General features: G+C 41.6%; 1 protein-coding gene across 2 annotated transcripts in view; it reads left to right on the top strand.

Moving 5' to 3' along the window:
* Positions 1-1,201: 1,201 nt before the first annotated feature.
* The window catches only part of TXNDC5 (thioredoxin domain containing 5), a 31,834-nt gene continuing 5,462 nt past the window's right edge, over positions 1,202-27,573 (top strand). Inside the window, exons 1-10 of one of the 2 annotated variants that reach the window (XM_068396156.1) lie at positions 1,202-1,486; positions 6,917-7,066; positions 9,863-9,968; positions 11,245-11,341; positions 13,660-13,775; positions 15,955-16,041; positions 19,856-19,996; positions 22,829-22,911; positions 26,151-26,280; positions 26,897-27,038. In XM_068396156.1, coding sequence (XP_068252257.1) covers positions 1,248-1,486; positions 6,917-7,066; positions 9,863-9,968; positions 11,245-11,341; positions 13,660-13,775; positions 15,955-16,041; positions 19,856-19,996; positions 22,829-22,911; positions 26,151-26,280; positions 26,897-27,019 — 1,272 coding nt within the window. In that variant the 5' untranslated portion in view covers positions 1,202-1,247 and the 3' untranslated portion in view covers positions 27,020-27,038. Of the gene's footprint in view, positions 1,487-6,916; positions 7,067-9,862; positions 9,969-11,244; positions 11,342-13,659; positions 13,776-15,954; positions 16,042-19,855; positions 19,997-22,828; positions 22,912-26,150; positions 26,281-26,896; positions 27,039-27,573 lie in introns of those variants that run through there. The other variant, XM_068396157.1, reaches the window with a different exon arrangement.

Consider the following 27,573-nt stretch of genomic DNA (forward strand, 5'->3'; position numbering starts at 1 on the left):
AGATGGGCGTTGCACAACGTGTACATGGGCTGCACAGCAAGCTCCTTCCTGGCATCAGTCCTGTAGAAGAGGTAACGTTAGAGGGAAGCCTTCAGAGACAGGATGATGTGGGGAAGGAGGAGTGTGGAAGACGCAGTCTGAACTGCAGCTTACCTGTCTGGACACATTCCTGCACTTGACTGCAAGCAGCAGCTCGTCAGAGAGGAGCGGTGCCAGGCTGAGCCTGGCTTGCTGGGCATCAGCCCTGGTGTTATGCGAGCACAGATCTCTGCAGAGGTGGACATGAGAGGTAGGAAGGCCGGCCTGGTGTGCCTCTGTCTGTGCATATGTGTGCGTGCTGGTTTATTTAGTCACCTGACATTTTCATCAAAATCCACTTCCTTGTTAAACAAGGTGAGCTGCTGATTTTTACCCAACTTCGCTATCCCAACCTCAAAGACCTGCAGTTAAAATACCTAATCTAAACTGAAATTAAAATTAGAGCAGTTAGAGAAATACAAATCCCTCTCCCGTGTTACATCAGCTTGCAGCTATCTCATACTGATTATCTTTTATTATTATTTACTACTACTATTATTATTATTTACTAATTATTGTTATTCTGCTGCAAATCTAGCACCCCCCCAGTAGTGCCAGCAGCCCTCCCCTTCCCCTCGAAGCAGGCGGAAAGTGCGGAGCAGGAGAGCCAAGGGAAGGAGACCTCCTCCCGGCTCTCCCAGAGGTGCAGCACCGTTATTAACCGGGCTGGTACCACCCGGCCTGCCCTTGTTTTTTAATTGATTTACTTTAGGAAAGCTTCATCACGGGGGGTGTGTGTGTGTGTATATTAAAAAATGTAAAATTATTATTTTAATTTTAAAGATAAATTTTAATATTAATGTAACTTAATATATAAACATAAAATTAAATATTATTGTTAGATATCAATAAGAGAGAAGTTATATATATTATTACTTTAATTTAAAAAAAAAATTATTTCCATTAAGGAAGGGTCCAAGGTTGCGGGGGCGGAGGTGTCCCCGTGTGTGTGTGTCCCCGTGTGTGCCTGTCCATGGGCAGGGGGTACCCGAGGGCCCGGTGTGTGCCCGGGGGGAGGCGGGCGCTGGCTGCAGGGGGCGGGGGCCGGGCCGGGGCCGGGGCCGGAGCCGGAGCCGGCCCGGGCGCGGCGTGCGGGCGGGGCGGGGAGGGGAGGGAGGCGGCAGCAGCAGGCGGCCGGGGCTTTGGCCGATCGCTCTCTCGGCGCTGCGATGGCTTCGCTGCGCTCCGGCCCGGCCTGGTGGCGCCTCCTGTCCTTGGCCGCGCTCGGCCCCGTCCTCTGCGGCCGGCTGGGGCGGGCTGAGCCGGAGCCGGGCCCGGGCCCGAGCGCGGACGCGGACGCGGGCCCGGCGGCGGAGGCGGACCCGCACGGGCGGCACCTCTACAGCGCGGAGATGCTGCGGCACGGCGCCGCCGCCGCCCCCCACTTCGTCATGTTCTTCGCCCCGTGGTGGGTATCCGGAGCGGCGGAGCACGGCCCGGCCCGGCGCGGCGCCCTCCTGCCCGCCTCTTCCCCCGTTGACGTGGCGGCGGGAGGCGGCCGGGCCGGGCCGGCAGCGGGGGAGGCCTCGGGGTCGTGCCGCCCTGAGCCCCAGCAGCCGGGGCCGGGCCGGGCGCCATCCCCGGGGGCGGCGCGGGGGCACACGCGTTAAATGGCAGCCGGTGACTGAGGAGCGCCGGGGAGGGGGAGCTGAAACCGAAGCCTCGCGTGTGCGTGGCCCGGGCCTCCGCGGCCGTGCTGGCTCTGGCGGGGGCTTCAGCCGGCCCGTGGTGGCCGCTCCCTGCCCCGAGGCAGCGGGGTGCATCGGCACCCGCAGCGGCCCCGCGGGCGTGGGCGCCGGGCAGTGCCCCCCGCGTGGGGCCTGCGGGTGAAGTCGCCCCGGTGGGCAGTGAGGAGGCGAGCAGGGGCTGCCCCGGCTCTGCGGGGCTGGAGCCAGCCCCGGTGCCCGGCGGCTCTCCCTGTCCGTCCCCACACTGTTCCACGTCGTTCCTCAGCGATCAAGAGTGCGTGGCCTCTGTGTGTGGGAGTATTTGCAATTTGGTGATGGTCACTTACCTGGCGTCCCCCCAGTCTCACAAGTATTTCCATTGCAGAAGTTACATTCTCTTTGCAATCACGAAATTTAAGGATAAATTTGCAGCAGAAGGAGTATAACGACAGTGCTGTGTCCTCAAGGCCACAGGTAGCCATAGCAGAGCTGGAGAGTTCTCAGATTTGCAAGAGACCTACTGGGCTTCTGTCCTGGACTGCTACAGTTGAGACAAGAATAGTTGAGAAGAGCAGGGGAACAGGGCTTTGCTGGGTGTTACAGCTGTCAGGAGGACAGTACTTCTCATTGCTGGGCCTTTCTAGTGGTTGTTCATACTCTTCTTTTTTCTTCATTTCTTCCCCTATCCTTTTTTATCTGACTTACAGATATCCAGTAGAGGTTATTGTGAGTTTTGTTGTTAGGGTTGGTTGGTTGGTTTTTGTTTGTTGTTTTTTTTTACCCAGGTTTTCTTAAATTTAGATAAAGTTAAGGGAACAATATGCAAAAGTTATGTTTTGATCCTAAGTTATCTGTTGGTACACGGTGCCATTTAGGCATACGTGAGTCATGACGCTCTTTGAAATCAACAGGAGAAAAGGATTTCCTTTAAAAACTGAGGAGCTACTACTTTTTTTGTTGTTAACATCGACTTGTTTATGCCATGCGAAAACGTTAAGCAGAAGCTTGAACAAGCAGATGCCTGCCTTTGTTCTCTGAGGAGCACAACAGTGGAGGACGCCTGACTTGCTGGCGAGGGCCCTTCGCCTGAGAGTGCTGTAAGGCCTAAGCAATGCCTGTGCGGAGCAGGAGTGCTTCTGCTCTGTTCTGTTTTCCGTTGATAATATCTGTGTCTGACCAAGCTTTGACTGACTGTTTCACAGGCATCCCTAAAACCAGATGAGCTTTTATCTTGGTGCAGGCTTCACAGGAAACTCTATGCCAAATGGGCTGTTACAGAGTCCAGTGTATGCTGCACATCCTCAGCATGCATTGAAGAGAGTGCTGGCCTTGCAAACTTGGACCACACTGCGCCCTTGAGAGGGCTGAGGATCTCTGCCCAACGCGAGCGTGAGGGAGCTGCATCATTTCCCAGACTTGTGGCTTCTCCGGATGTTCTTCTCACCCTTTGGATGTTCTTCATCACCTCCGGGTGTTCTCACCTCCTTCAGATCTCTGGGTCTTGGCTTCAGGGCCTTTGGTCTGGACTCCTGGCTCCTGATAGGCAGCAACAGGGCCAAGTTTCACATCCAAGGGGAAGAGAAGGACAAAGGGAGCATCCAAGTGCTTGAGAGGCGCTTATACACACCAGTAGTTTTATTGTCTGTGGGATCAGGCGGTAACCTGACAGCCCTGGGGTCTATATTAGAGACTTTTGCCCTATTCCTAGGTGATGTTAATGTGCTAATCTCCTAATGCTTCTCACAGAGGCATGCGTTTTGGCGTGGCTCCCTGTAGTTACAAGGGAGAAGCCTAGCAAACAGTCCAACGTTCAGCTGGGATTGTCTTTCAGATTGCTATGGGTGCTGCTAATGTTGTATTGTCAATGCTACCAGTAAGAGTTGGGTTAGACAGAGCCGACATAACTCTTCTCTTCCAGATTCTCGAAACAAATATTGCTGAGGGCCTCACTCCCAAACAGCAGCGGTACACATGAGGTCCTACATTTGTTTAAAATATTGCAGGCTACTCCAAAAAGAGAGCATTCCAGCATTGCCATCAGCTGTCTAAGGTTTTCGATCATCAGGCTGTCCCTCTTGGTAGCTACACTTGACAAGGGACAGAACCATGAGCAGATTACTCTCTCAGTGGCACTAGATGTTCTTAAGATGTTGGCCATGCCAGTTGCATGTATACAGAGGAATGAAGTTCCTCTGGTTCCTTAGTTGGAAGGAATTTCAAATGAGTAGTTCCATTGTGTTATTTTGACCATTACACATCTTTTCAACATCTGTGGTCTCCTGGTAAACCTCTGGAAATCCACTGAGCTGAAGCAGACTTGATCACTAGAGTTTGTTGCTGTTGAGTTGAACTCTGTTGACTGGATTTTACCTTAGCTGGATTCTTTTGTCCAGAGTGAGACTGGTCCTGTGCTGCTTGTACCGTTCACCTGTCTATCCCAGGGCCTACCAGCATTTTTGATTGGATAATGATTTGTGCTGTGTCTTGCTGTGGAGCCGCCCTTACTAGCTGCAGAGCCCAAGCTCTACTTGTGGCCTCCATAAATGTCTGTGTTCCTCACTGACTGCAGAGGGCTTATCAGTAACTGCAGTTTTGACATATATGGTACTTAGGTACCTTTACATCCCTTCTTGTCATGGCGCAGGAAGTCCGCCATCCAGTTTTGCACAGGAGAAGCACTGATGCTGTGGGAAGAGCACTGACCTGTCAGCATGAGGTAGAGCAGCCTGGTACTCTATAGGTACTGCCACAGCGAAATAATCTCCAGGCACGAGCACTTGTGGCACACAGTTGCTCAGCGTTAAAATGGGCAACCTATCTGCAAACTCTTAAATATAACGTCCTTTCGCCCATACCTCCTGATGTTAGTGGTGTAGAAGAAACAGGGTTTTGTTTGTTTTTTTTTTTCCGAAAGGTGCATCTTTCCTACAGCCTTGTTAGTCTCTTTTGGGTCTTCATTCACATTTGTAAATAGAGATTATGAATGCTTGCAGCTTCCTAGCCCATGTAGGAAAGGAAGAGCAGGACTTGTCATTGACGCCCATGTCTCCACCATCCTCGGTGGTAGAACTGGCTGCTCCTCCAGCCCCTTTGATGTAATGTGGAGTGGTAGCAATGAAAGACTGTGTAGGTACATGGGGCTAGGGGAGGTGTGTGATGTTGCATGGTCTTGCTTTCTTAATTTTTCATAGAATCATAGAATGGTTTGGGTTGGAAGGGACCTTAAAGATCATCTAGTTCCAACCCCCCTGCCATGGGCAGGGACACCTTCCACTAGACCAGGTTGCTCAAAGCCCCATCCAACCTGGCCTTGAACACTGCCAGGGAGGGGGCATCCACAGCTTCTCTGGGCAACCTGTTCCAGTATCTCACCACCCTCACAGGAAAGAATTTCTTCCTAATATCTAATCTAAATCTCCCCTCTTTCAGTTTAAAACCATTCCCCCTCGTCCTGTCACTACTTGTCCTTGTAAAAAGTCCCTCTCCAGCTTTCTTTTTTGACTTCTCTGGTTTTATGTATTCTGCAGCTACACCTTATGAATTTCAGAAAAAGTATTTTGGTGACTGTCTTGTCTTGTATTTCCTTCTATGTAACACTGATTTTTTTTGAAAACCAGGACTGACTAACTAGTTGATTACTGATTCAGATATGAGCATTTTTCCTGCTTTATTTTCAATTTTAGCTCATATAATCTGAAGAAGGAAGGGAAAGGGGACCTTAGCGTATAGCAGAAATCATAGTGTTACATATGGACAAGGCAGCTCTGTTCTGGACTTAAAAAACAGTGGGTTAATTACTTGAGATTGCCTTGCCTAGTTTTCCATGCTCTGTTCTTTAACACTAGTCAGTATTCATTTGGTGTTTAAAATCCCCACAACTGGAAGGAACCAGGGAATCCAAAATCCTCCTCTTAATTCATGCTCCATGAAAGAGTTGACTATGGAGGCACTTCAGTATGAAGTTAAATATTTAAGGAGTATTTAATTTTAGTAATAACACATTTTATCCCTTCGCCATGACAATTCAGAATAAGATCATATGGGAGGTCGTATTCCCCTGCATAGTGGGAGTGTGGGTGACCCACTGCGACTGACTGCAATGGGACCTTATTAAGGTCAGAAGGCGTTCTTTATGTTAAAAGTAAATCTCAAGGTTATTTTTTTGCCTTAATGATATCAGGATACCTGTACAGGTGTGAATCTGTGCAGCTTTTCTACAAGTGGACACAAAACCTGTTGTATAAATGAAACTATTTTAAATGGGAGCAATTTTCTCCAAAGTCGCAATGGTGTTTTAATTGTTACTTACGAAGTAGACTGTCAAGGTCATGCCAAAGGCAATAACAGCTTCCGTACTATCAGATTGAGAATGTTTTCTGTTAATCCAATTATGTGTTTTTAGATGTCTTGGAGGGTTGGCAAAAGCAGCCATTAAAGAGAAATGAAAATCCATTCCCTAAAATTTTTCATCGTAGTTACAGGAATAAGGTATTGCTATAACGGCTGGAGCAACGAGAAAAAACAATGAGAAGAATAGCCATTTTCTACTTCTGGTGAGCTGATGTTATAGCAACTGTATGAGGCCAGTTTTCTGTGTACATGCAGATCTAATTAGTTGATGGTGTGTTGCTGGGGCAAAGCACAGTATGGGAGGATTTTGAGAAACCCTGTTCAGAAATCAGTCCTGATGTGTAACTTGCGAGTTACAGTTCCTGTGACGCACACAATCACAAGTGGCCTTACAAAGAGGCTAGAAACTGTTACCTTCTTACGTGCTGCTAAAATATTCAGTATTTTGAAATGTTAGAGCAGAAAGAAAGCTAGACAACCTCACAGGACTTTTCTAGAAAGCTGGAAGACTGAAAGTGCTTTTCTTAATAGCCTCAGTAAGTTTAGGGGGTGTTCAGTAGGCTTTGTAATGAAGAAAGATAGTAGCAAGAAGTTCTCATCTCTTGACGATTTTTATGTGAGATGTGTTTGCAGCGTCCTACAATTCTTAATAGTATTCACTGTTGCTTAGTGTAGCAGTGCTCAAGTATGGAACATTTCTGACTGAACTATTTTTAAATTTATCAAAATCTCTGACCATTCTGCCTATGACTTTTCCATAGATTCGTTCCCCTCTAAACATGAGCAACTGTTAAGCAAATATCTTGTTCCTTCTGTCACAGGTGTGGACATTGTCAGCGTCTCCAGCCAACTTGGAATGATTTGGGAGATAAATACAACAACATGGAAAACCCACAGGTCTATGTTGTTAAAGTGGATTGTACTACAGATACACCACTGTGCTCTGAATTTGGCGTCCGAGGATACCCTACGTAAGTATAAAAGGATGTCTGCTCCTATTTCTTTCTCTTTTAGTTTTCCGTGATCCTTTGCCAATTTATTGAAGCTAACTTCTAAGCTGTATTTTTTGGTGGATTTCTTTGTAGCCCTTTGGACCTCATATGTTCATTTTAAGCCTTTTTACCATGTTGCCAAGTATCATGTGATACATACTACTCTTACTCTTTTAATTTTTTTTTTTAAAGAAACTGTTTTATATCTTGGAAGATGGCTGTGTTTAAATGAAGTCCAGAATTGTCCTTTTCTTTTCTCTGAAATTACCTCTTTCTCAAGCAACAGTACATTATGCAGCTGTGATATGCATGATAGAGCTGGTCTCTGGTAACGGTACTTTTAAAAATAACTGTCACAATTTCATCAGTACACTACACCATTCATAATTAATGTATAGGTGATCTCTTAAATGTTTGAGTGAACTTGGTGCTCATAAAATGATAAATTAATAGTGTCAGTGTAGCAGTGGTGATGTTGTACAGACTTTTTCTAGGTAATTTTGCTTATATTGATCTAGGAGAAATTAATTTGGAGTTTAAGGTTGTTAAACTTATCCTGTTATGAAGGCTGTATGCCTTTCTGCCTCAGCTTTGGTAGGCAGAACATGATCTAGAGTACCTACGAGAGGTCAGCCTGGATAGTGCTTTTGGGTTAGATACGCGCGCTCCCTTTTTAGCTGCCAAAAAGGAGCAAAGGGATTTTTTTCACTTGTGTCTTCTTTAAAGCTTCTTGCAAAAATGGATGGAGTCATTTCAACTGCTTTACTAATTACTCATCTTAGTGGGGATAAGTGGAGAATGTAATCTTCTGTAGCCCTTCCACAGCCTGTATTTTTAAGTTTCCTTCCCTTTGCTCACTTTGTCTAGTGTTACTGCTGACCCCAGCAACAGCCTGAACTTGACATATGCTCCTGGCTGCACCCGCTTTGACGCAGATGAGTGCGACTGAGTAGAAGTTGAGAGTTATAAATAGCAAAGTCCTTGTTGAAATAGGAATTGTCCTTAAGAGCAGTTTGTGGCTTAGTTCCACTAGAAATACCAAGAAACAATGAATATTACAACTCTATTTTAATGTCGCCAAAAGTGAGCATTGGTCATCTTTATGTATTTGAATAGATTATGTTGTGGTGCTGTTCCTTGTAAAATAGAAAGAGTAGCAGAGATCTGAGTAAGAAAAAAATGAATGCACATGTAATTGCTTATTTCCCCTCCCCCCCGCCCCCGCCTCCTCTTTAAGGTCATTAAATATCTAGGAATAGTTAGTGCTCACTTTCATCTACTTAAAAAGTATAAATGATAAGGCAGTTATCTGCTAGTTGTAGAAATATAGAGATGAAGAGGAATTCATGATATCAGTTCTCTTCCTTTCTGAGTCAGTTTTTAACTAGGCTGTTTTTAAAAACCTCCAGCAAGGGAAATTTCACAGCTTCCTCAGGCATGGAGGGATTGTCGCAAGTCCAGGATGTGCTGGTCCCTACGCTGCTTTTCCAAATACCCGTCAGAGGAAAGCCTGCATCCCATTTCCATCCCCCTGAGAGTTAAACTGGCTGAGCAGGCCCCTGTGCTCCTTAGTACTGTTGCTTCAGGATTATTTGGTGCTGCAAAATACTCTCAACTGAACTAGAGAAAACTTACCCTCATTTGAAGAAAATAAAGGTGCAGCTGGCTCTTTAAGCTGGTATCTTTTTTTTTTCTTATTACTCTTCAAAAGTATTGCCATGAGGTGCACTTTAGATGTTCTGTTTCATTTTTGTTGTTTCCTTCTAATTACGAAGTTGCTTTTATTTCTCCTCAAAAAAATTTTGACTTTCTATCATCACAAGGAACATTCAAGAATACCTTAAATAGAAAAGACAGTGGGAGCTCCTATCTCTTTTGAATGTATTTGCATTTTGTGGTTTTTCAGCACTTTCATATGTTAATTTTTTCCAACTGTGCAACAAGAACAGAGAGAAAAACATTTCAAGAAACAGAAAAAGCAGTACAAAATGACAGCTTGGCAAGTGGAACTGATAGCTAGGTGACAGTAGTAATTGAAACTATGATTTGCTTTAAAAAATACGACTAGATCAGAAGTCAATATTGCCCCTTTACCAAATATATTTCCAATTTTAAGTTAAATATTTAATAGTAGAAGCTTTAGGTAGTTTACGGAAAAGTTTTGATAGCAATTATTGCATGTTATAATCATGAAGTCTTGAATCACTCCAAGCAGTCACTTATCTCCTTGTCCTATTGACTTGTTTCAGCGTGTTTTGAATCAGTTTAATACCACGTGAAAAGTCCTGCATTCCAAGAGCAGTCAGCGGATGAAATGTGAGAAAGAAATTCCTGGGAAAATAAGCATTGGATATTTTTCCTTTGGTGATGGAGAGGGGTGAACAAAACAATATTGATGCTTTTTGACAAACTGGAATAGGACTCATAGGCATAATGAATGATTAACCTTAGAACTGAACGCTGCAATGTTTTATTTGCTCTTGCTTATTGATCAAAGTAATATTAGGCTATGTTGGTCTTTAACATGGTATTTCTTTTTGCTGTTTTTAAAATCTCCTTTAAAAGCTTACATGGGAATGAAAAAGTGTCCTGAGCTCTAGCCATGACCCTTTAAGTTGAGGGAGATGCCTGATGCTGATGTTTGTTAACAGTTGAGAGAGCTGTTACTGCAGCCTGAGCTGCATTGCTGTGGATTAGCAAAGCGTGTTAGCTTTCTGAGAACGCTTCCTGTGTGAAAATTTTTGCCTCACTCTTTTCTACATTTTGATCCTTTAGCCTAAAGCTGCTTAAACCAGGACAAGAAACTCTGAAATACCAAGGCCCTAGGGACTTCCAGGCACTGGAAAATTGGATGTTGGAGAAACTAAATGAGGAACCATCTGTAAGTGAAAAGGAAATATTCCCTTCTGCAGACTTGCTTATCTACCATTTCTATAGGTTAGGTTTCATTTTCCAGGAGGAAATCTGCTCCTGAGAATAAAAGTCAGGTGGCAATAACAATATGGAACAGCTTCCACATAAGTCAGAACAGTAATTAAAACTGTCATCCTGTGACCTGCCCTTTGTTTCCTGTGTTTAAAACTACAGTACGTGATGCAGTTTTTAATGTTTAGCATTTCGACGTTTTAAGATACAATTCTTAGCGTCAGTTCAGTTGAGAACTGTAGGCCATAATGTTTCTAGAATAAGAAAAGCTATTTAGATATAATACATTATAAATTGCATTTGTGTTGGGTTTAATTAGCTCTTAAAACCATCTTTAGCTCAGTTATTATCTGATGATGTTGTAGCCTAAAGAAAGTGTTTAAAATAATCGATCAGGTAAATGAAGCTAATACCATCACTAGGAAAACCCTTGAGTTTAGAGGTAGCACTTACATAGTGTAGCCAAGGCTTGCTTAAAATTAAATTGTGATTGCTCTTTCTGATCAAGATAAAGCTTTAGTGATTGCTGAACCACAGTTAGAACATGATTATATTTAAACAAACATGGTATTTTTAATAATTAAACATTAAATGCTAAACTATTTTAAGAAATGTATTTTGAGGTTCTTAAAAAATTCTTTCCAGCTCTGACCCTAGTATCTAGAACGTTGTCACTTGCTTTTGCTGAGGTACCAATGGGTTTGCTGCAAGTTATACCTATAAAGTGTTTGCTCTTTTCCCATTGTTGCTGCCTTCATGGAGCCATTAGGTCCCTCTTTCCAGCATTAGGGCAGCAGAAAATAGCTTTCTCACTTGCTATTTTTAAATAGCCCAAACACTACTGAAACTGGTGTGATGGCAGATGTGGCTGAGGGTGATGCTACGGAGCAACTGTTATGTAATCTAAGTGTATTAGTATATGGTGATGTGATGAATGCCATAGCAATTACTGTGCTCTGTGACTATACTACAGCACAGTGAAAGACACTGTTATTCCAGGGACTGTGATAGCTCTTTTCTGTGCGGTAGTCTTCTTCACGTTCTGTTTTCAAGTAGCCGTTTGTTAGGAAACATTAGATGCCTAAATCAAGCTAAATAAGGACATTGCTTTAGGAATTTAAAATTTCAGAGTACAAGATTTACAACACTACCACAAAATGGTGTGATACAGGAATCAAATAGTGTGTATTTATTGTACAAGACAAATAAAAGTTAATTTTTCTCATGAATAGGATCCAGATTCTGATGTGGAACCACCAAAAGCCCCTGAACCCAAGCAGGGAATGTATGAACTCTCAGCAGACAATTTCAAGATGCACATAGCAGAAGGTAACAGTTTTTTTCATAAGCAAGAGATACGTGCTTACAGAGACATCAGTAATGGGAAGTCTGCAACAGAAATGTTAGTTTTCAAGGTACCTCCTTCCCACTTCTATTTTCCAGTAATACCTAGTGAAAGAGGTTGATACTACATCGGTGTAAAAATGCAGTAGTTTAATTACATATTGCACACCATGAGAAAGTTTAAGAACGGCACTCCACTCAGAAGGCAGTAAAATTAAGTCCCTAATCACATGGAGGAAGCTAGTGGGGCTTGCTCAACTAAGGTATCTCTTTCCCTGCCTTCCTCGCTCAGTCACAGCCTTGCCACTCACTTTGTGTTTTTTTAAGTCCTGTTTCCTCTTTCCCTAAGTACTGGCTTGTTCTTACTCCCAGGCTGATGTTCTGAATAAATATAATCTACCCACTTCCTCCTTACTGCCCCGATCCCACTCCAGCCTGGCCCCTTATTTGATATTGTTTAGCTTCCTTCCTCCAGAATTTAATGTGGGCAAAACACTTCACCTGTTTGGCCAGTTAAAAAATAGTTTGTCTGGAAGCTTTAAAATTAATGCCAGGAGTGATACTTAACATGGGAAATTTCACCCCCACATGGTGGGCTTTTTAGAGAATGAGCAAAATCTTAAAATAGAAACTTTGGGCTGCTGTAACAACAGATGATCCTACCATCTCTATCTGTTTTCCTAAAAACAAAGGCCGGATTAAAGTAACTATCTGTGCCTGTGTTCTACCACCAGTGAGGCAGATACTAGAGCTTCTTAAAGTAACCATTAACTGATGAGAAATATTTTCAAGTGTAAAAGAGCATTTTGTGCAGCTAACTCAAAATTTCCCAGCCTGTGTGGCTTATCACAGAATTACATCAGAAGTATTTGTGGATTCTTCTCTAAGCCATCAGGGACATGATAAGCATTAACTTACAGATAGTTAAGTTTAGTGTATGTGTAAATGTTGTAATATTTTTATTGTAACATTTTTATTAAGTGTCCATTGGCATTCATAGAGGAGACATGGTCATATCCAATGGTTGAGCAGGTTTATGATCGTCTGTAAAGCTGCTGTTCTCTCTTGACTTCAGTTACAAGAAGTTCAGTGCTTAAATTTAGGAGGAGGCTTAGCAGTTCCAACTGGAAGGTTGACTTTGTTCTTAAAAAGTCTCCTTTTACCTTTTTGGTGCTCTAGGGCAAAAAGAATTTTAATTTTTTCTATCGAGTAGGAGACTATATCAGAGTATGTGGTATAGAATAGCTGATTTTCACTAGATGTTCTTACTCACTTGTGAGAAATTTCAATTTGCAGTTTACTCGACCAAAGCAAAGCATGTCAATTGGTTTGAAAGTTTTCCATGTGCAGACCAGGCAAGTTAGAGTACACTGCTACTGCAGTTTACATTTCCTAGTTATTTTGTGATGTCTTTCCTCTGACCTCCTTTTGTGACCAAGCTCTCAAACTAGAACTGAATTCTAGTAATACCAGCCCCAAAGCAGTTGTCAAAGGGTTATGAATAATTCTGTTAAAAAGAGCTTTTCTCCAGTTGCTGGTGTTTCTTTCAAATTAATTTTTTTTTCTTTGTCTTAATTAAGTTCATTTTAATCTCTTATTAACAGAGCCTTGCCTTGATGTGTACAAAAGCGTGCAACATTTTTAATTAATAGTAATCTTAATTAAAGGAAATTACATTTTCTGGTACTCTGCAGATTATACTTTTAAACTAAACATTAGTAGGAGATGGTACAGAGACTCTTCTCTCTATAAAACACCTCAAAAATCTACTGAAGGCAGTGATTTCTGAACAGTTGACATGAAAATACAAAGAGCAGGGCAGAAAAAGGAAAATGGAATGCTGAACAAAATTATTTAGGTAATTGATGGACTTAATGCAGTGGTATTTTCTAAGAAATGTTTAAGTTGAAGTCTAGTACTTCCATTTATGCTGTTATAAATACATGTTCCTTGGTGATTCTTTCTACTCTGTCATAGGGCAAGTGATTGACATGGTAGAATTAGACATTGTAGCAAATGGTTAGGTTAAAAATATCAGTTTTAGTATCTTATTTGTTGGCTTGAGGTTGTGAAGCTGTTTGGATTTTCAGGGGAATTTGCAACACTGTGGCCCTGCACACAGTATTGAAAACCTAATCGCTGAAGTATTCTGTCCTGGCCTGTGATTCACAGTGTTTCCTATCTTTAACTCAGGAAATACCATGATAAATTTGCAGTCTGAGATTAGTACCTAGTCTTTAATAGCAGCCAAATTCATTCCAAATGAGTTAAATGTTTTTTTTTTTTTTCTTTTGACTTAAAAGGTAATCACTTTATCAAATTCTTTGCCCCTTGGTGTGGTCATTGCAAGGCTTTGGCCCCAACCTGGGAACAACTGGCTCAAGCCTTTGAGCATTCGGAAACTGTCAAGATTGGCAAGGTAGGTGAAGTGCTCAGAGTCTGAACGTGGGTTTTGTGTGAATGAATGTTTCAGCCAAGTATCATGCTTTTTGTGCTGTGATTTGCAAATAATTGTTTTGTTTGTCACCTCTTAAATCCTTTTATAGTCATAGTTTCTATTTTAATTTTGGGATGCTTTTTTTTTTTCCCCCTCACACACCCACAGTTGACAGGACTTCCTCATTTTAAGCAAGGACTTGTTAGGAACACAACTAGCTCCCTGTGTTTCAGAGAGAGCTGGGAATAAGTCTAATACTTCAGATGCAAGTAACAATATTTTGACATTTGTTTTTTATTATGCTTCCCCTTTGTCAGAACTTGATAGACTTCAGTATTTGTATGGGAAAGTGATTTCTAATTTGCTCTCTAACGCACTGGATTCCTTAGCAAGCTTTAGACCTACAGGGTTCCTTATGATGAATTATCTCTTGGTTGTTTTTTTTTTTTTTTTCCTATTTACCCCCATAGACCTTTCTAAAGGTTTCAGGGGGTCTTCCACCTTAAAAACTGATATCTTGTCCTGCTTTACTATTTCCCTTAGGGTTGATAACCAGGTTCTGTGGTGTATTTACCATGGGAGCTTGTTATTTGTACGTGGAGTGACTTCTGTGCAGAGGTATGGAGGTGGTCTGGCAATTGCACTTACTGGCTTTGTTTGCTGACCCATACCTGAGTCCAGGTGGCTCGTGATGTGAAGCGTTCTGTATTTGCCAATGGTGGAAAACTGACTGGGCTCAACTTCCATGTCCTTAAGCTTTCAGAGTGGTTCCACTATCTGAAAGACTGCATAACAGCAGTGTTGTCAGTCCTGCAGAAGGATAAAAACCCAGCCATCTCTCCTGCCTCTGCCCTCATAGCGCTTTCAGCTGTTACTAGAGCTGATGAGCTTGACTTTTTTTTTAAATTATTTCTATTTTTAATGCTTTTGAAAATCTGCTAATTCAGATACACTGTAGATGTACAGAGCAGGTCAGCATAGTTGAACTTTAGAGAAGGCATATATATATATATATATATATAAAATTTTGAGACCTGGTGGTTATAAAATTAGTTTCCCTCTGAGAATAAAATATCGGAGGCTATTGCTCCTTTGATGCTGTGTGTACCAAATGTTGCATCTGCTGATTTGCTTTTTGAGAATCTTGCTTGCTGTCTGATAAAATCTTTGCTTAGCTTAAGTATCTTCTTGAAGTTAACCATTCTCTGATACCCAAACAAAAAATTTCCGAAATTTCGGGTTTATTCAGTTGTCTGTCGTGTTTGCAGTTACTGTTACTGGTAGTTGCTGTTTAATAAAGCCACTAAGATTTGTCTCGATATCTAGTCAATTTTGTGTAACTATATACCTTGTGAAACATGTCTTGGCTAAGATTGTAAGCCTGTAAGTAAACAGGAAACACAACTGTTTCTAAGAAGGTTGAACCCTGACGTTCATGTAATCTGGGGGAATAGTGTCTTAACAGCAATGATACCTACTGGCAGGATGCTGTTTAATCTTTAGAATTGATCTTCTGTGATCTGAAGCAAAGCGTTTCTAATGCAAAATTCAAAATCCAAGTGCTGTGTCGAGCAAAGGCTCCGATGCTTAAGTTGTCTTTTTTCCTACTTCAAAAAAGATTATAAACAGATAACTTTACAGAATGGTTTATATTAGAATTGAATGTTGCTATGCACTTGGAACTTCCCTTGGCGTGAAGTTAACTTGCTAGCTGTTGATGTGTCTTCTGAAGTCTTTAAAGAGTAGTCTTAAAAAATGGGTGAGCCAATATATCTTCACTTTAAAGCGCTCTCACATTAGCATTTTGTGTCCGTGCAGTGATTTTGTTCACTGAGAATACCAAGTACTTTGTAATTGGATATTTAATTATGTCTTGGTTGTTCTTTGTAGCTGTTACTACTTCCTTTTATCTGTACCTCCCTCTCTGATCCCTCCTAAAAAAAATCAAAAGCACACACACAGCCTCCCAATTATACAACCAAACCACTGTCTGGAAGGCAGACATAATCATTCTCAAGACAGTACTTGGTACTGAGTTTTGCCAAGCTATGTATTGCTTGTTCCTGTATTTTTCTGAGATTTTAAACATAAGGGAGGCTATGATGCTTGTTGTGTATTTATTTTATGCATTGAATGGTTTATATTTTTTTTCAAAATGTAGGTCGACTGTACTCAGCATTACGAAGTCTGCTCTGAAACCCAAGTTCGTGGCTATCCCACACTCTTCTGGTTTAAGAATGGTGAAAAGGTGAGTCTGCAAGCTCAGCAGAAGATCAGACCATTTTTTTCTGAATAATACTTAGACTGTGTTTGCATTCTGGGAAAAAAGATCAAGTGGGCATATAGCAAAGTCTGCTTGTGAGACAAAGGGATGTTGGAGGTTCAGTATGGTACTGGAAGAGGTATCTTTCATCCACAGATAAAAGTTAGAGCTTTTTGCTCTTTGTGCTCTGCAAATAACCAGTATGATGTTGATAAATCTGTAAGCAGTATCTCCAGTTATGCTACTGTGTAAGAGAATTCTGGGTGTACTTTATCTTGATACCTTACCTCCTATGGAACACAAAAACATAGATGAAATAGAAATAATAAAAAAATATGTAATTTTGACAGTGTGTATCAGAAGATTCTCATCTGTAAGTGGTGCCTACCTGCTGAGTGATGTCTGAGTGATGCAAATTTTCCTTCTTATATATCTGACCACTTCATATGACACTGTGAGTGAGAGTCCCATGGGCTCAGTTGACATTTTTCCTTGTAGCAATTCAAAGAATTACAATATTCTGAAGTTATGGCGAAGTAAAGTATTTATAAATACCACGTACATGAACAGCAGCAAATAAACATATTCTAAATAGTAGTGTTACTTATCATATATTTCACACTTTCAAGATAAATTAGATGTATTAAATGGATATTAAAAATAGGTCTGGAAGCAGAGAACCTAGGACTTCCTTTTCAGCTCTTACCCACTAAGTTTTGGGGGGTTTTGGGTTTTTGCCCCATTCATCTTGCATTCCTTTTGCAACATCTACAGTACCAGAGATGTAAGTTTTGGTATTCAGTCCAGTTTAGTGGCTGTTGCTTGTGGCAGTTTTCTGGTACTCTAAAGAGAAAATGGCCATAAGTACATACCATGTGAGGTTTGGTATAAGCACCCCTATAAGATCAGACACTCCGGGGAATTTAAATGAAGCAGCACCTGGATTTTTGAATCCCAGCCTGATTCACACAGGAAATACACAGCCGTGTGACTGCTCGAGCAGAGGTGCCTGGCACATGTCAGAAGCAGACCTAGAAGCTGAGGGAGTGCTCAAGTCAGACATATCATGCCCAAGGTTAGAGGGGTTTTCAGTTAATTAAACTTTTGTCTCTATATGGTGTGAGTCTGAAGAACAGAAGTGCTCTGCTCTTTCTCCAGATTGGTTTTCCAGCTGCTTTTTTTTTTTTTTTTTCAGATAGCTACAGATGGCAAGATACCTTGCCAGAACCATACTATCTTGATCTAGAAAAGTTAGCTGTGGTTTTTCTCAACAAGTCAGATAAATTTTTTTTTGACCCTTTGTAATTATTGACGTTTGAGTTGCTTGGAGTTATTTGAATCGAGTGTGGGGAAAGAAAAAGATCGCTGCTGTTGTATTTGGTAAAGCTGAATCTTAGCCATTAGTCTGAACAATATATTTCTGTTGGTGTCAAACTGACTTTTCTCCATTGGCAGTGTGGTATTCCCTGGTGGCATACTGCCACCAGAATCACGTGTTCCTTCATAGGCTGATACAATATATTCAAAAAAACCACAAAACAACCCCAACAACTCTTCAATAATCTGACCCAGAAATTCCTGGAAATCTCCCTGGCTGCTATTGTACTGTTCAGTAAGGAGGGGAGGACGAAGAGAGCTGCTTCAGCCATCCAGTATTGTTGTCTGTAATACCATCATCCCCTTTGTCATAACTGAAGTCTGGCATCACACCATCCCTCTTGGTTAGATGCAGCAGAAACCCTGGGAGGAATGAATGGGCACTGACCCTGCCCTGCTGAAATAGATGCAAACAAGCAGGTACAGGCTTAGAATCATAGAATCGTTTTGGTTGGAAAAGGCGTTTAAGATCATCAAGTCCAACTGTTAACCTAGTACTGCCAAGTCCACCACTAAACCATGTTCCTAAGCACCACACCTACACATCTTTTAAATACCTCCAGGGATGGTGACTCCACCACCTCCCTGGGCAGCCTGTTCCAGTGCTTGATAACCCTTTCCGTGAAGAGATTTTTCCTGATATCCAATCTAAACCTCCCTGAGGCCGTTTCCTCTCATCCAATCGCTTGTTACCTGGGAGAAGAGACTAACATCCACCTCACTTCAGCCTCCTTTCAGGTGGTTGTAGAGAGCGATAAGGTCTCCCCTCAGCCTCCTTTTCTCCAGACTAAACAACCCCAGTTCCCTCAGCTGCTCCTCATAAGACTTGTGCTCTAGACCCTTCACCAGCTTCGTTGCCCTTCTCTGGACTCGCTCCAGCACCACAATGTCCTTCTTGCAGTGAAGGGCCCAAAACCGAACACAGTATTTGAGGTGCGGCCTCACCAGTGCCAAGTATAGGTGGACCATCACTCCACTAGTCCAGCTGGCCACACTGTTTCTGATACACGCCAGGCTGCTGTTGGCCTTCTTGGCCGCCTAGGCACACTGCTGGCTAATATTCAGCTGGCTGTCGCCCAACACCCCCAGGTCCTTTTCTGCCAGGCAGCTTTCCAGCCACTCTTCCCCAAGCCTGTAGCAGTGCACAGGGTTGTTGTGACCCAAGTGCAGGACCCAACACTTAGCCTTAGGCTTCTTGCATCATCTGAGATTCATTCCTTTGTGATTTAGACCCAGTGTGGGGAAGGTGGCTGATTACAAGTAGCATTACCAGTTACAAAAGAAGGAAAATGTGTAGGAAGAGTTCCAAAGATACAGGAAATAGTTGCAGAGGTGTCCGTTTTTCCTTCCAATGTATGCAAGATTGTATGCTGTTTCTTGAAGAGTTACTCCTCATCTGAGAGAGGAAATACATTTTGTAGCCCACACCTCGTGGGACCAAAACTCGAGTTTTATCCAAAATGGATGTGTAGTATCTCGAAGAGATTATCTCTTTTGAACAGAGAAATGAGTACTAATTTTCACAGAGAGCGCTGAGGGCAATTATGCAAGGGCTAGTTTGCAGATGGCTGACAGTGGATTTGAGACTAGAAACTGCTCAGAGATGCTCTGATTTCTTGTTCTCTAGCATTGTGAAAGTACCTGAGATATAGGGAAGCATCTAAGGCAAACTGGGGCTTCTCGAAGATCTAGCTGCTTGAGAGCTTTATGTGCAGGTTCAAAAATGTGACTTAACTTTTATAAGAGTGGTGCTGTTGGAGTTGCCTGTCCCACAGCAGGCAGCTGTTGTCTCTTGCTCCCAGGTGAACTTAGGCGCCCAGAGAGCGCTGCCTTACTGTTTGGGTTTTCCGAGGACATGTGACAAGTGCATGGGCCAGAGGAGCAACTGTGTAGTTCAGGTCACATGCAAGTCCATCTTTCATCCCTGTCAAAACACCAGACAGAGCTCTCATGTAACAGAGACCACCACCAAATAGTGATGGGTATTTTATTGTTCCTTGCCATACACCAGACAGAGCTCTCATGTAACAGAGACCACCACCAAATAGTGATGGGTATTTTATTGTTCCTTGCCATAGCTTTAGAAAATAAAAATTCAGAATTCAGAAAAACAAAACCTTGAAAATGCTGGCTAGAGTGAGACATGAAGGGCGAAGTAGAAAAGTTTCTAAAATTTGCTTCTATGTTTCTGAAGTACCTTTCATTTCAAGGAAATTTTGGTTGTTCCCTTTTGGTACAGAAGAATCTATGTCAAATCATGAAGATGTGGAGTGAATGGAATGCCATGGAGAGGTTTAATGACTAGATAATTGTATTTATTATGAATATGCTTACACTGGGCAATCTTATATTTTGCTGATAATTATTTATTTGCTTGATTAACTGCATATACACACTTGCACAAACTATTTGATAATTGTAGGGTGACCAGTACAAAGGGAAGAGGGACTTCGATTCCTTAAAGGAATATGTGGATTCCCAACTACAGAGCTCTGGGAAAGAGCCACCAGCAGATAAACCCACTGAAGCCCCACAGCCACCTGCAGAACCCACCCATGTTGAGGTAAGTGGTCCTGCGCTCTGCAGTGGTGTTAAAAGTGTTCAGACTGTTTCAGCAGCCTGTCCAGGTCTTCCATGTGTTTCTCTCTCTCTGATAGCTTGACAATTTCTAGATGTAAACTGTAGCAAATACTTTCCTGGTTATTTTTTTAGCAATTAATGAGTGGAATTAGACCATAAATTGTAGTTTACTAACCTGATTAATTGGAGAAGAAAAAAAAAGTCTGGCTCCTTTTTTATGGTTGCAATAAATTGTTTAGATAGTGGCATAAATGTGGTCTTTTTTGGTCTGCGGAACTACTGGCACCTTGGTCTGTATGACAGCATATTTCATAGCTATGAAGATGAACGTTTCTTGCAAGATTCTCACTTGAACCCAGGAGGATGGTGCACGCTGCTAAGCCACTAAAAACAGCCGGGGTCCTATACTTACAGACTATATGCAGAAACAACAATCAAGCAAAGATAATGAAGACTGATCTAAATGCAGCAAGGTAACATGTCCTGTGACAAGAAAACTCCTCAGGTTTGGAGGTTTATTCTAATCCTGGTTTTAGGAGCTACAGGGGTTATGAATGTTGCCAAGGAACTGGCAGGAATAACTTCACCTTTGCATACTTGTACTTCATGTACTTCAAGCTGTTTTCTGGATTTTTTAATCACTTCGGCATTTCATCTGCTGTTTTTCTTGTAGCTGAGTAAAATTGGTGAGGTTGAGAAATTAGGGATGGCTTTCAAGCATACTTTTTCATCAAATGTGGAAAACATACTTCTGCCTAGAAAATAAGGGATGGTGATTTACATTCCCTTGTGATGCAGAATGAACTTACGTAATTAAAAAGCATCAATATTATTAATATAAATACAGTTTATATGTAGCTTCTCACAGGAGAATATTACCTGTCGCAGTTGACTTTTCCAGCAGCATTACTCATCTTGCATAAAGTGGCTTACCAAACATTATAGACAACATAGATTTGCAATTTTCATACCCCTCAAAAGTTTTTTTTTTGGAAGATCCTAACGAACTGGTATTAGTACAATGCAGAAAGTAATTAGTTGTCTATATTTGTAGAAATAACACGAACCACATGTGATGCAAATTCCCAGTTATGCCTTGCATGCACCAGCACACATACAAACAGGAAAAGGTTGTGGGGGGATTTTTTTTCCAAATAATAGTAGACACAGTGTAGGACTCAACTTTGTCTTTGCAACTTTATATCGCAGCTTTGGATGCTGCTGTTCCTTGGTCACTCATCTTCAGACACCATGGTTCTGGTTTTGTTCTTATGAATTTTGAAACAAGGGGCTAGCCCCTGTAGCCAACAAACACTGACTGCATTTACCATGAGCAGCCCACCACCGGTACCACAGGCAGCAAAAGCAATGAGTTCCGACTCCAAATTTGTGTCCCAGTTTTGAGTCCCTACATGGATTCCCCCAGGTCTTACATGGGCCAAGTGCATGCCAGCCCTTTCACAGAAGCTGTACTTTTATGTCCATGAGACTTCTCTCCTGCCTTATGTCACCAAAATTACTCAAAAATGATCCAGATGGATTAAGGTAGAGTGACCAGCAGATGCTCAGATACGTGATTGCATAAGCTGTATTTTCTTAAGAAACCAAGCTAAAGGAGCTATCTGATATTAAACTTACTTCTGTGGTTATAGAGTTCACGTTGTTATTCTGATAGTAATCTACAGATCTTTAAAATGTGTTTTACTACATGGATCATGGGGAGGACGTTGTTTATGGGGTTTTCAGATTAGGATGGTGTCTTAGATTGTAAATGATGTTTGGAATATCTGTTTTAGATACTCATTTAGGAAATTCAGAATAGAAGAGTAGAATTGTGCTCATTTTTTCTTCATTTAATTATTTGTAATTATTTAATAATTAGTATAATTTCTAAAGAATTCTTTAGATGTAATAACACTTCAACTTAAAGAAAAAACTTAATTTCATGAACTAACAGTTATTTACAGAAATGTTTATCCAGCACCTTTAATTTGTAATTTCAAATTTCTTTTTGGCTTCACTTCATGAAACTCTTACTGGGTTTAAAGTGGACCTGGTAATACTGTCAGTTGCACTCTTATTTTTCTTTTGCTTTCATTTGAATTTGAGGCTTGAGATTTATTTATTTTTAATCCCTCCCACCCCTAAGGGTCTCACACAAAAAATGAAGTTTGTTACTGTTCTGTGCTCTGCAAGTGCAATCAAGCAATGTGCTATCCTCCCATCACTCCCATGCCATTGCTCCTGACGTTAAAATCACGAGGACTAAAAATTCTTCCAGTGTCCATGCAAGTGTGGCTTGGTGATGTCCTCCTGAGAGGCAAATACGTGTTTCTGGTAACAGATTTTTCTATGTATGCAACGCCGGGATAGAGCAGAGGGAGACCAGCTGTCAAGACATCACTGGTGTGCCTTCCATACCTCATTAAACTCTCAGATGGCCACTACGTGCTTTAAGCCAACTCCTCTCAGGGTTGTTCCTTGAAACATTTGCGTGACAGTGTATTAAAATGAAGGTGATTTTTTTTTTCCAACCACTAAAAATTTGGATACAGGCAAATCCCCTGAAAATAGGGATGTTTTGTTTCTCCAATTATGGATGAGATTCAGCATGAAATATGCATTTCTCTGCATCTCTCTAGAGGAGGAAAGCAGCTGAGGGGTGAAAGTGACGTGTGCTGCTGCTACACTTGTTTATATTGTCAATAATTCTACAGTTTGAGTTTCCCTTTCAGGTAGCTAAAAGCTTGTTTGGCTGATGTTATACATACAAAAAGTTTTGACTCTTTTTTTTCCTTTTTTTTTTTTTGAACAGGCTGCAGTGCTCGCTCTTTCTGAAAAAGACTTTGATGCAACCATTGCTAGGGGAATCACCTTTATTAAATTCTACGCCCCATGGTAAGAAGTTCTCACCTGTAGTTCAGGATTATTGCTGATCTGAGCTGTCAGTGCATTAGTTGCTGTAGGTCTTTGAGTTTTGTGTAGTACTGTATTTGTTGTCTGATCTAAAACATGAATTAACTGAAAAATGTGTGTGTTGGCAAGAGTTAGAGCAAAAAAGCTCAATCTGTTTTAGCTTTCTTGGGATCCCTCTCTGTGGAAAGGCTGGCAGAGAAGCTTTACTGTGTCAGGTAATGCTGGGGAACAAGGAGAGTGAAGCTTGCTTTGGAGGCTCAGCGTGCTCCTACCCCTTGATTTGGGTAAGGTGAGGGGAGCGTATTGCCAGCATTGAGAAAGGAGAGCGTGCTGGCCTTTGGGCCCTCTTCTGCCACAACCAACCTTTCTTGGAAGCCTCCTTTGAGCACCTGGGAATTGGTACAGATGGTAGAGCTATGGATAATTGGCTGTTACTCTTCAAATAACTGACAAAAAAAACCCCTAATTTGCACAAGTGACAATTTTGAGATGTCCTTAAGAGTATATTCCATGTAATATGTTCTTATAGTGACCCAAGGTAGAAGTGTCCCATACAGATGGTGCAGGTGTAGACACCCAAAGGAAAGCACTGGGGGGAAAAGAAAGTCATGTCCTACCTGGCATCTGCCATTATTGGCACATCCAGCACAGCCTGGGACCCAAGCTGGGGTGAGACCTCAGTATTACAAACTCACAGAACAAGTATTTTCCCCCTTTTCTTACTATTTCCCTTCTGAGACCAAAAAAAAAAGTTTTAAGTTTCTCTGTCTGCACATTTCTCAGGAAATTTGCATGCCATCTTTCTCCTCCATTGCCCAGTCTCTTAGCCAACAGAAGGAAGCCTAGTGTAGGGGGAGAGATTAAAATTAACCTGTATTTCACTGTGTGAAAGATAACACATCTCTGATTTCATCACTAGCCACCCCATTAATGCAGTATATAAAATACAAAAAGATCTTTTTTTTGTGGTGGTAAAAGGTCACCATTACAAAGCAACACAAGCAAATGCAACCCATATTTAAATGTGCTCAGAGGTATCAAAATATTGCAGCTTAACTTTGACAGTAGGCATGAATGTGTTTCTTACTGTAGGCAAGAAGTACCAGGAAAAATTTTGCTTTACATAATCTCAGTGATGCAGCCTTTTCCAGTGTTGTCACCCTTTTTACCGCAGTGCGTTTGCTGCTTGAGAGCTATGTCTGTGCTCTCTTACATCTGAAAGATCTGCTTTTGGATGTGGGCAAGTATCTGCCACCGCTGTGTTATGAAATACCCTGCCCATACACACACATACCCCCACCCCCTTCACGTTTTCTGCTCTTTCTTCACTCCATTTAGCCTTTCTGTGCACTGTGAGGAACCCAGATTCAATCTGTGCCTGTGCTGCTACTACGCCACCAGCAGAACTGGCTGGTGAATTCAGTTTACACCTGTGCACAAAATAGATTCTAGTTTGATGTCTGAACCCAGGGCTTGTTGGCATATGTAGGAGTTGATTTTCTGAGAAACTTTTTCTGGAAAAGTTTGAGATAAAGAAATGCTCCCTTTTTAATTAACTTTTCTTAATAATACTGCACTTTAACCATCTCCTTATCTTGTGAGATTCTAACGGGATGCTGCTTGGATCTCACAGATGTGATCAGTGGTAGATGGCAGGCTGAGAAATGGTGGGTCAGGATGCAGTGAGTCAAGTTCTTAAACCACTGTGGGCTCCCTGGCTGCAACGTTCAGAAATCCACCGTTTAGGAAAATACTTCCTATATTTATGTAGCTGGTATCCTAGTTTTAGCTCTGAAAGTCAGGCTTATGTATACAGTTGTAGCACTCTGCGTAAATGACCTTTTTCTCTTCCAAGTGGATTAACTTATGTAGGGCTCAGCAAACACTATTATGTTGCTTGCTAGTTCTGTCTTTCAGTTAGTTTTGGATAAATATTAATGTTAACTTGCATGGTAAGCATAAAATATCCTGTACTAGTAGCTTTTGTGTATGGTCAGAAATGCTTTTATACTGTCACTGTGTATTAACAAGGTGGTTTAAATATATACTGGCTTGTATTAAGAAAACTTTTGCAGAGACATCTTTATTTTTGTAAATGTCTTGATCCAGCCTCGAGGCAATTACGGGGCTGTTTTAATAACACAATTAAGGTGCAGCTGGGTTAGAATAGAATGAGCGATGTAGCTTTAAAGCCTAAAGTGCTTTGGGAATTCTTGAAGGCAGTAAGAAGTTCAAGTTATGAACTTGGCTAAGCTAAGTTCAAAATATAAACAAAATTAATACTTTTACTATAGTTCCTGCCGTTTTACAGTATCATTTTCTCTCTTGACACTAGTGTTTCAGTGTGTGTCCTCTGTGGACTTCATTCTCTCATTACTGTAGAGACATAAGGGAATAAAATAGTAATAGGCTTTTTGGTGTTATTGATGATACAACAGAAGTTATTTTCTATTTAGTGCAAATCGGAATAGGGTCTGACTGGGTTTTTTGGTTTTCTTTTTTTTTTTTTTTTTCCCCATCTGCTAAGGGAAGCTTATTGACTAGCAAACAATTCCATTGTGGCTCTACCTGAAAGTGAAGTACAGTGGTAGTGGTTAAACTTCAAAGTACCTTCAGTGAATAAGTGCATTAAACTACTGGAGTGCTCCTTAAAAACAGAATCTGTGTTGACAAATGCCTCTCTCAAAATTGAGTTTCCAGCATCGGGCGATGCTACATTGGTCAAGAAGGCTGTTAGGAACTGTAAGAAATTTAATAGGGAAATCAAAATCTCATTTAAATAATCAAACTTGGGCTATTGTAGCTTTACCATAATTGGCATATGTTACCTGAAAACTTAATTCATACTACAGACATTCTGTGCCATACTTAAACCACGTTTGTTTCTAGGCAGTCTTTTTTTTCATTTAAATGTTCTCTGTGCTCGTCTTTATTTGGCTTCATATTCCTCTGTAGGGTAAAATGTTAATGCACCAACATCCAGAATACCATTCCAGATGAGACTAACAAAGGCCAGAAACTACTTCAGTGCTTAACTTACTTACATAAAAATAACTCGTTTTCTTAGCTCATTTACTGACATAATAGTGCAAGGGCGTTGGAGGGCCACATCATTAGGGGATAGGAAAGGCAGCTAGTTAAACTTACAGCTGTTGCAGCAAGACAGTAGAGATAAACTGGAAGGTATATCTGCTAAACAAATCTCCCTCTTTTGTTTCTAGGTGTGGTCACTGTAAGAACTTGGCTCCAACTTGGGAGAACCTTGCCAAAGAGCAATTTCCAGGTTTGACCGATGTCAAAATAGCAGAAGTAGACTGCACGGTGGAACGTAACGTCTGCAACAGATTTTCTGTAAGTGTGAAAGATCTGCAATAACGGGATAGTATTGTGTACCGAATGTGAGAGGCTCCAGCACGCAGCCGAGCCAGCTGCTGCACTGCGGGTGCCTGGTGACAGTGCAGCTGTGTTCTCCATTAGCCAAAAAAAGAGGTATTCAGAACAGCACCTGGTGACACTGTTTCTTTCCTGGACTGTTTGTTCAGACTTGGTCATTCTCATTGTTGGATAAAGCTGAAGGCGGCCCTAATTTAAGAAGCCTCCCTCTGTGAAAGCACCAAAGCAGTCTCGTGGTAGCCAATGCAAAGGTCTGTTCCTAGAAAAAAAAAAGATGTCTTTTGGTGCTGGTAGGCGGCCAACCAAAGACAGAGCTGGAGCTGCCACTCCCAGCTGCTCATGAGAGCCTATAGGACCATGTATTAGCCCATTCACTTTCATGAAGGTTCAGAAATTGCAGGTTGGCATTGGAAGTTCTGGTGTGGTGTTTGGTTTTTTTTTTTTTTTTTAATTAAAATGGCTTATTGTTTTAGAGGGGTTTGGTAGCTTTTCAAAGTCAGGTACATACAAGTGAAGGATACCAGTGAGTTTGGACATTAGTAACAAGTTTATTCTTTGTGTATGTCTTTTGAAGGTACGTGGTTATCCTACACTTCTGCTTTTCCGAGGTGGAAAGAAAGTCAGTGAACACAATGGAACAAGAGACCTTGAATCACTGCATAGCTTTGTCTTGCGTCAGGCAAGGGATGAATTGTAATAAAAGTCTGGATGCTCCATCCCTGGCTGTCTTTGTACAGTAGCTGAGGGATTTTAATCATTGCTAATTTTCAAATAGTGTATTTGGGGTGGGGGAGGGATTGGGGCATTTTTTTTATGTTTGTTTCTAGGAAATTGAATGTACTAAACATTGGTATCTTCCCTCTGTGTGTGTGTTGAAGACATGCTACCCTGTGTGTGAAGAGCTAACAAGTAGTTACTGTGCAAATTGAGGATGTTTTCAGCATTGGTAGTATTACTGCATTTCTGCGTTCCCACAATGAAGTGTAAGTGGTTTCCTTTGAGACTAAAATACATTAAGAAAACCAGCTTAAGGGCACCAGTAGAATATTTTTGTCTTCAGGTTAGATTTGGTTAAAAAGTAATCCTTACAAACTGCCCACCATTACTAGAAAGGTAAAAGCTACAGCTGTGTTGAGTCACTTTTGCCTCTACAACTGTACTTAAACCCTATTTGTCTTAATATAGCTGCTGGTTAAGAACTCAAAAGTCATGGGAGGTTGAAAACACACACACCTTTGGAAGATACCAGGC

Source organism: Nyctibius grandis, chromosome 3 (assembly GCF_013368605.1).
Source record: "Nyctibius grandis isolate bNycGra1 chromosome 3, bNycGra1.pri, whole genome shotgun sequence".
Taxonomy (NCBI): Eukaryota; Metazoa; Chordata; class Aves; order Nyctibiiformes; family Nyctibiidae; genus Nyctibius; species Nyctibius grandis.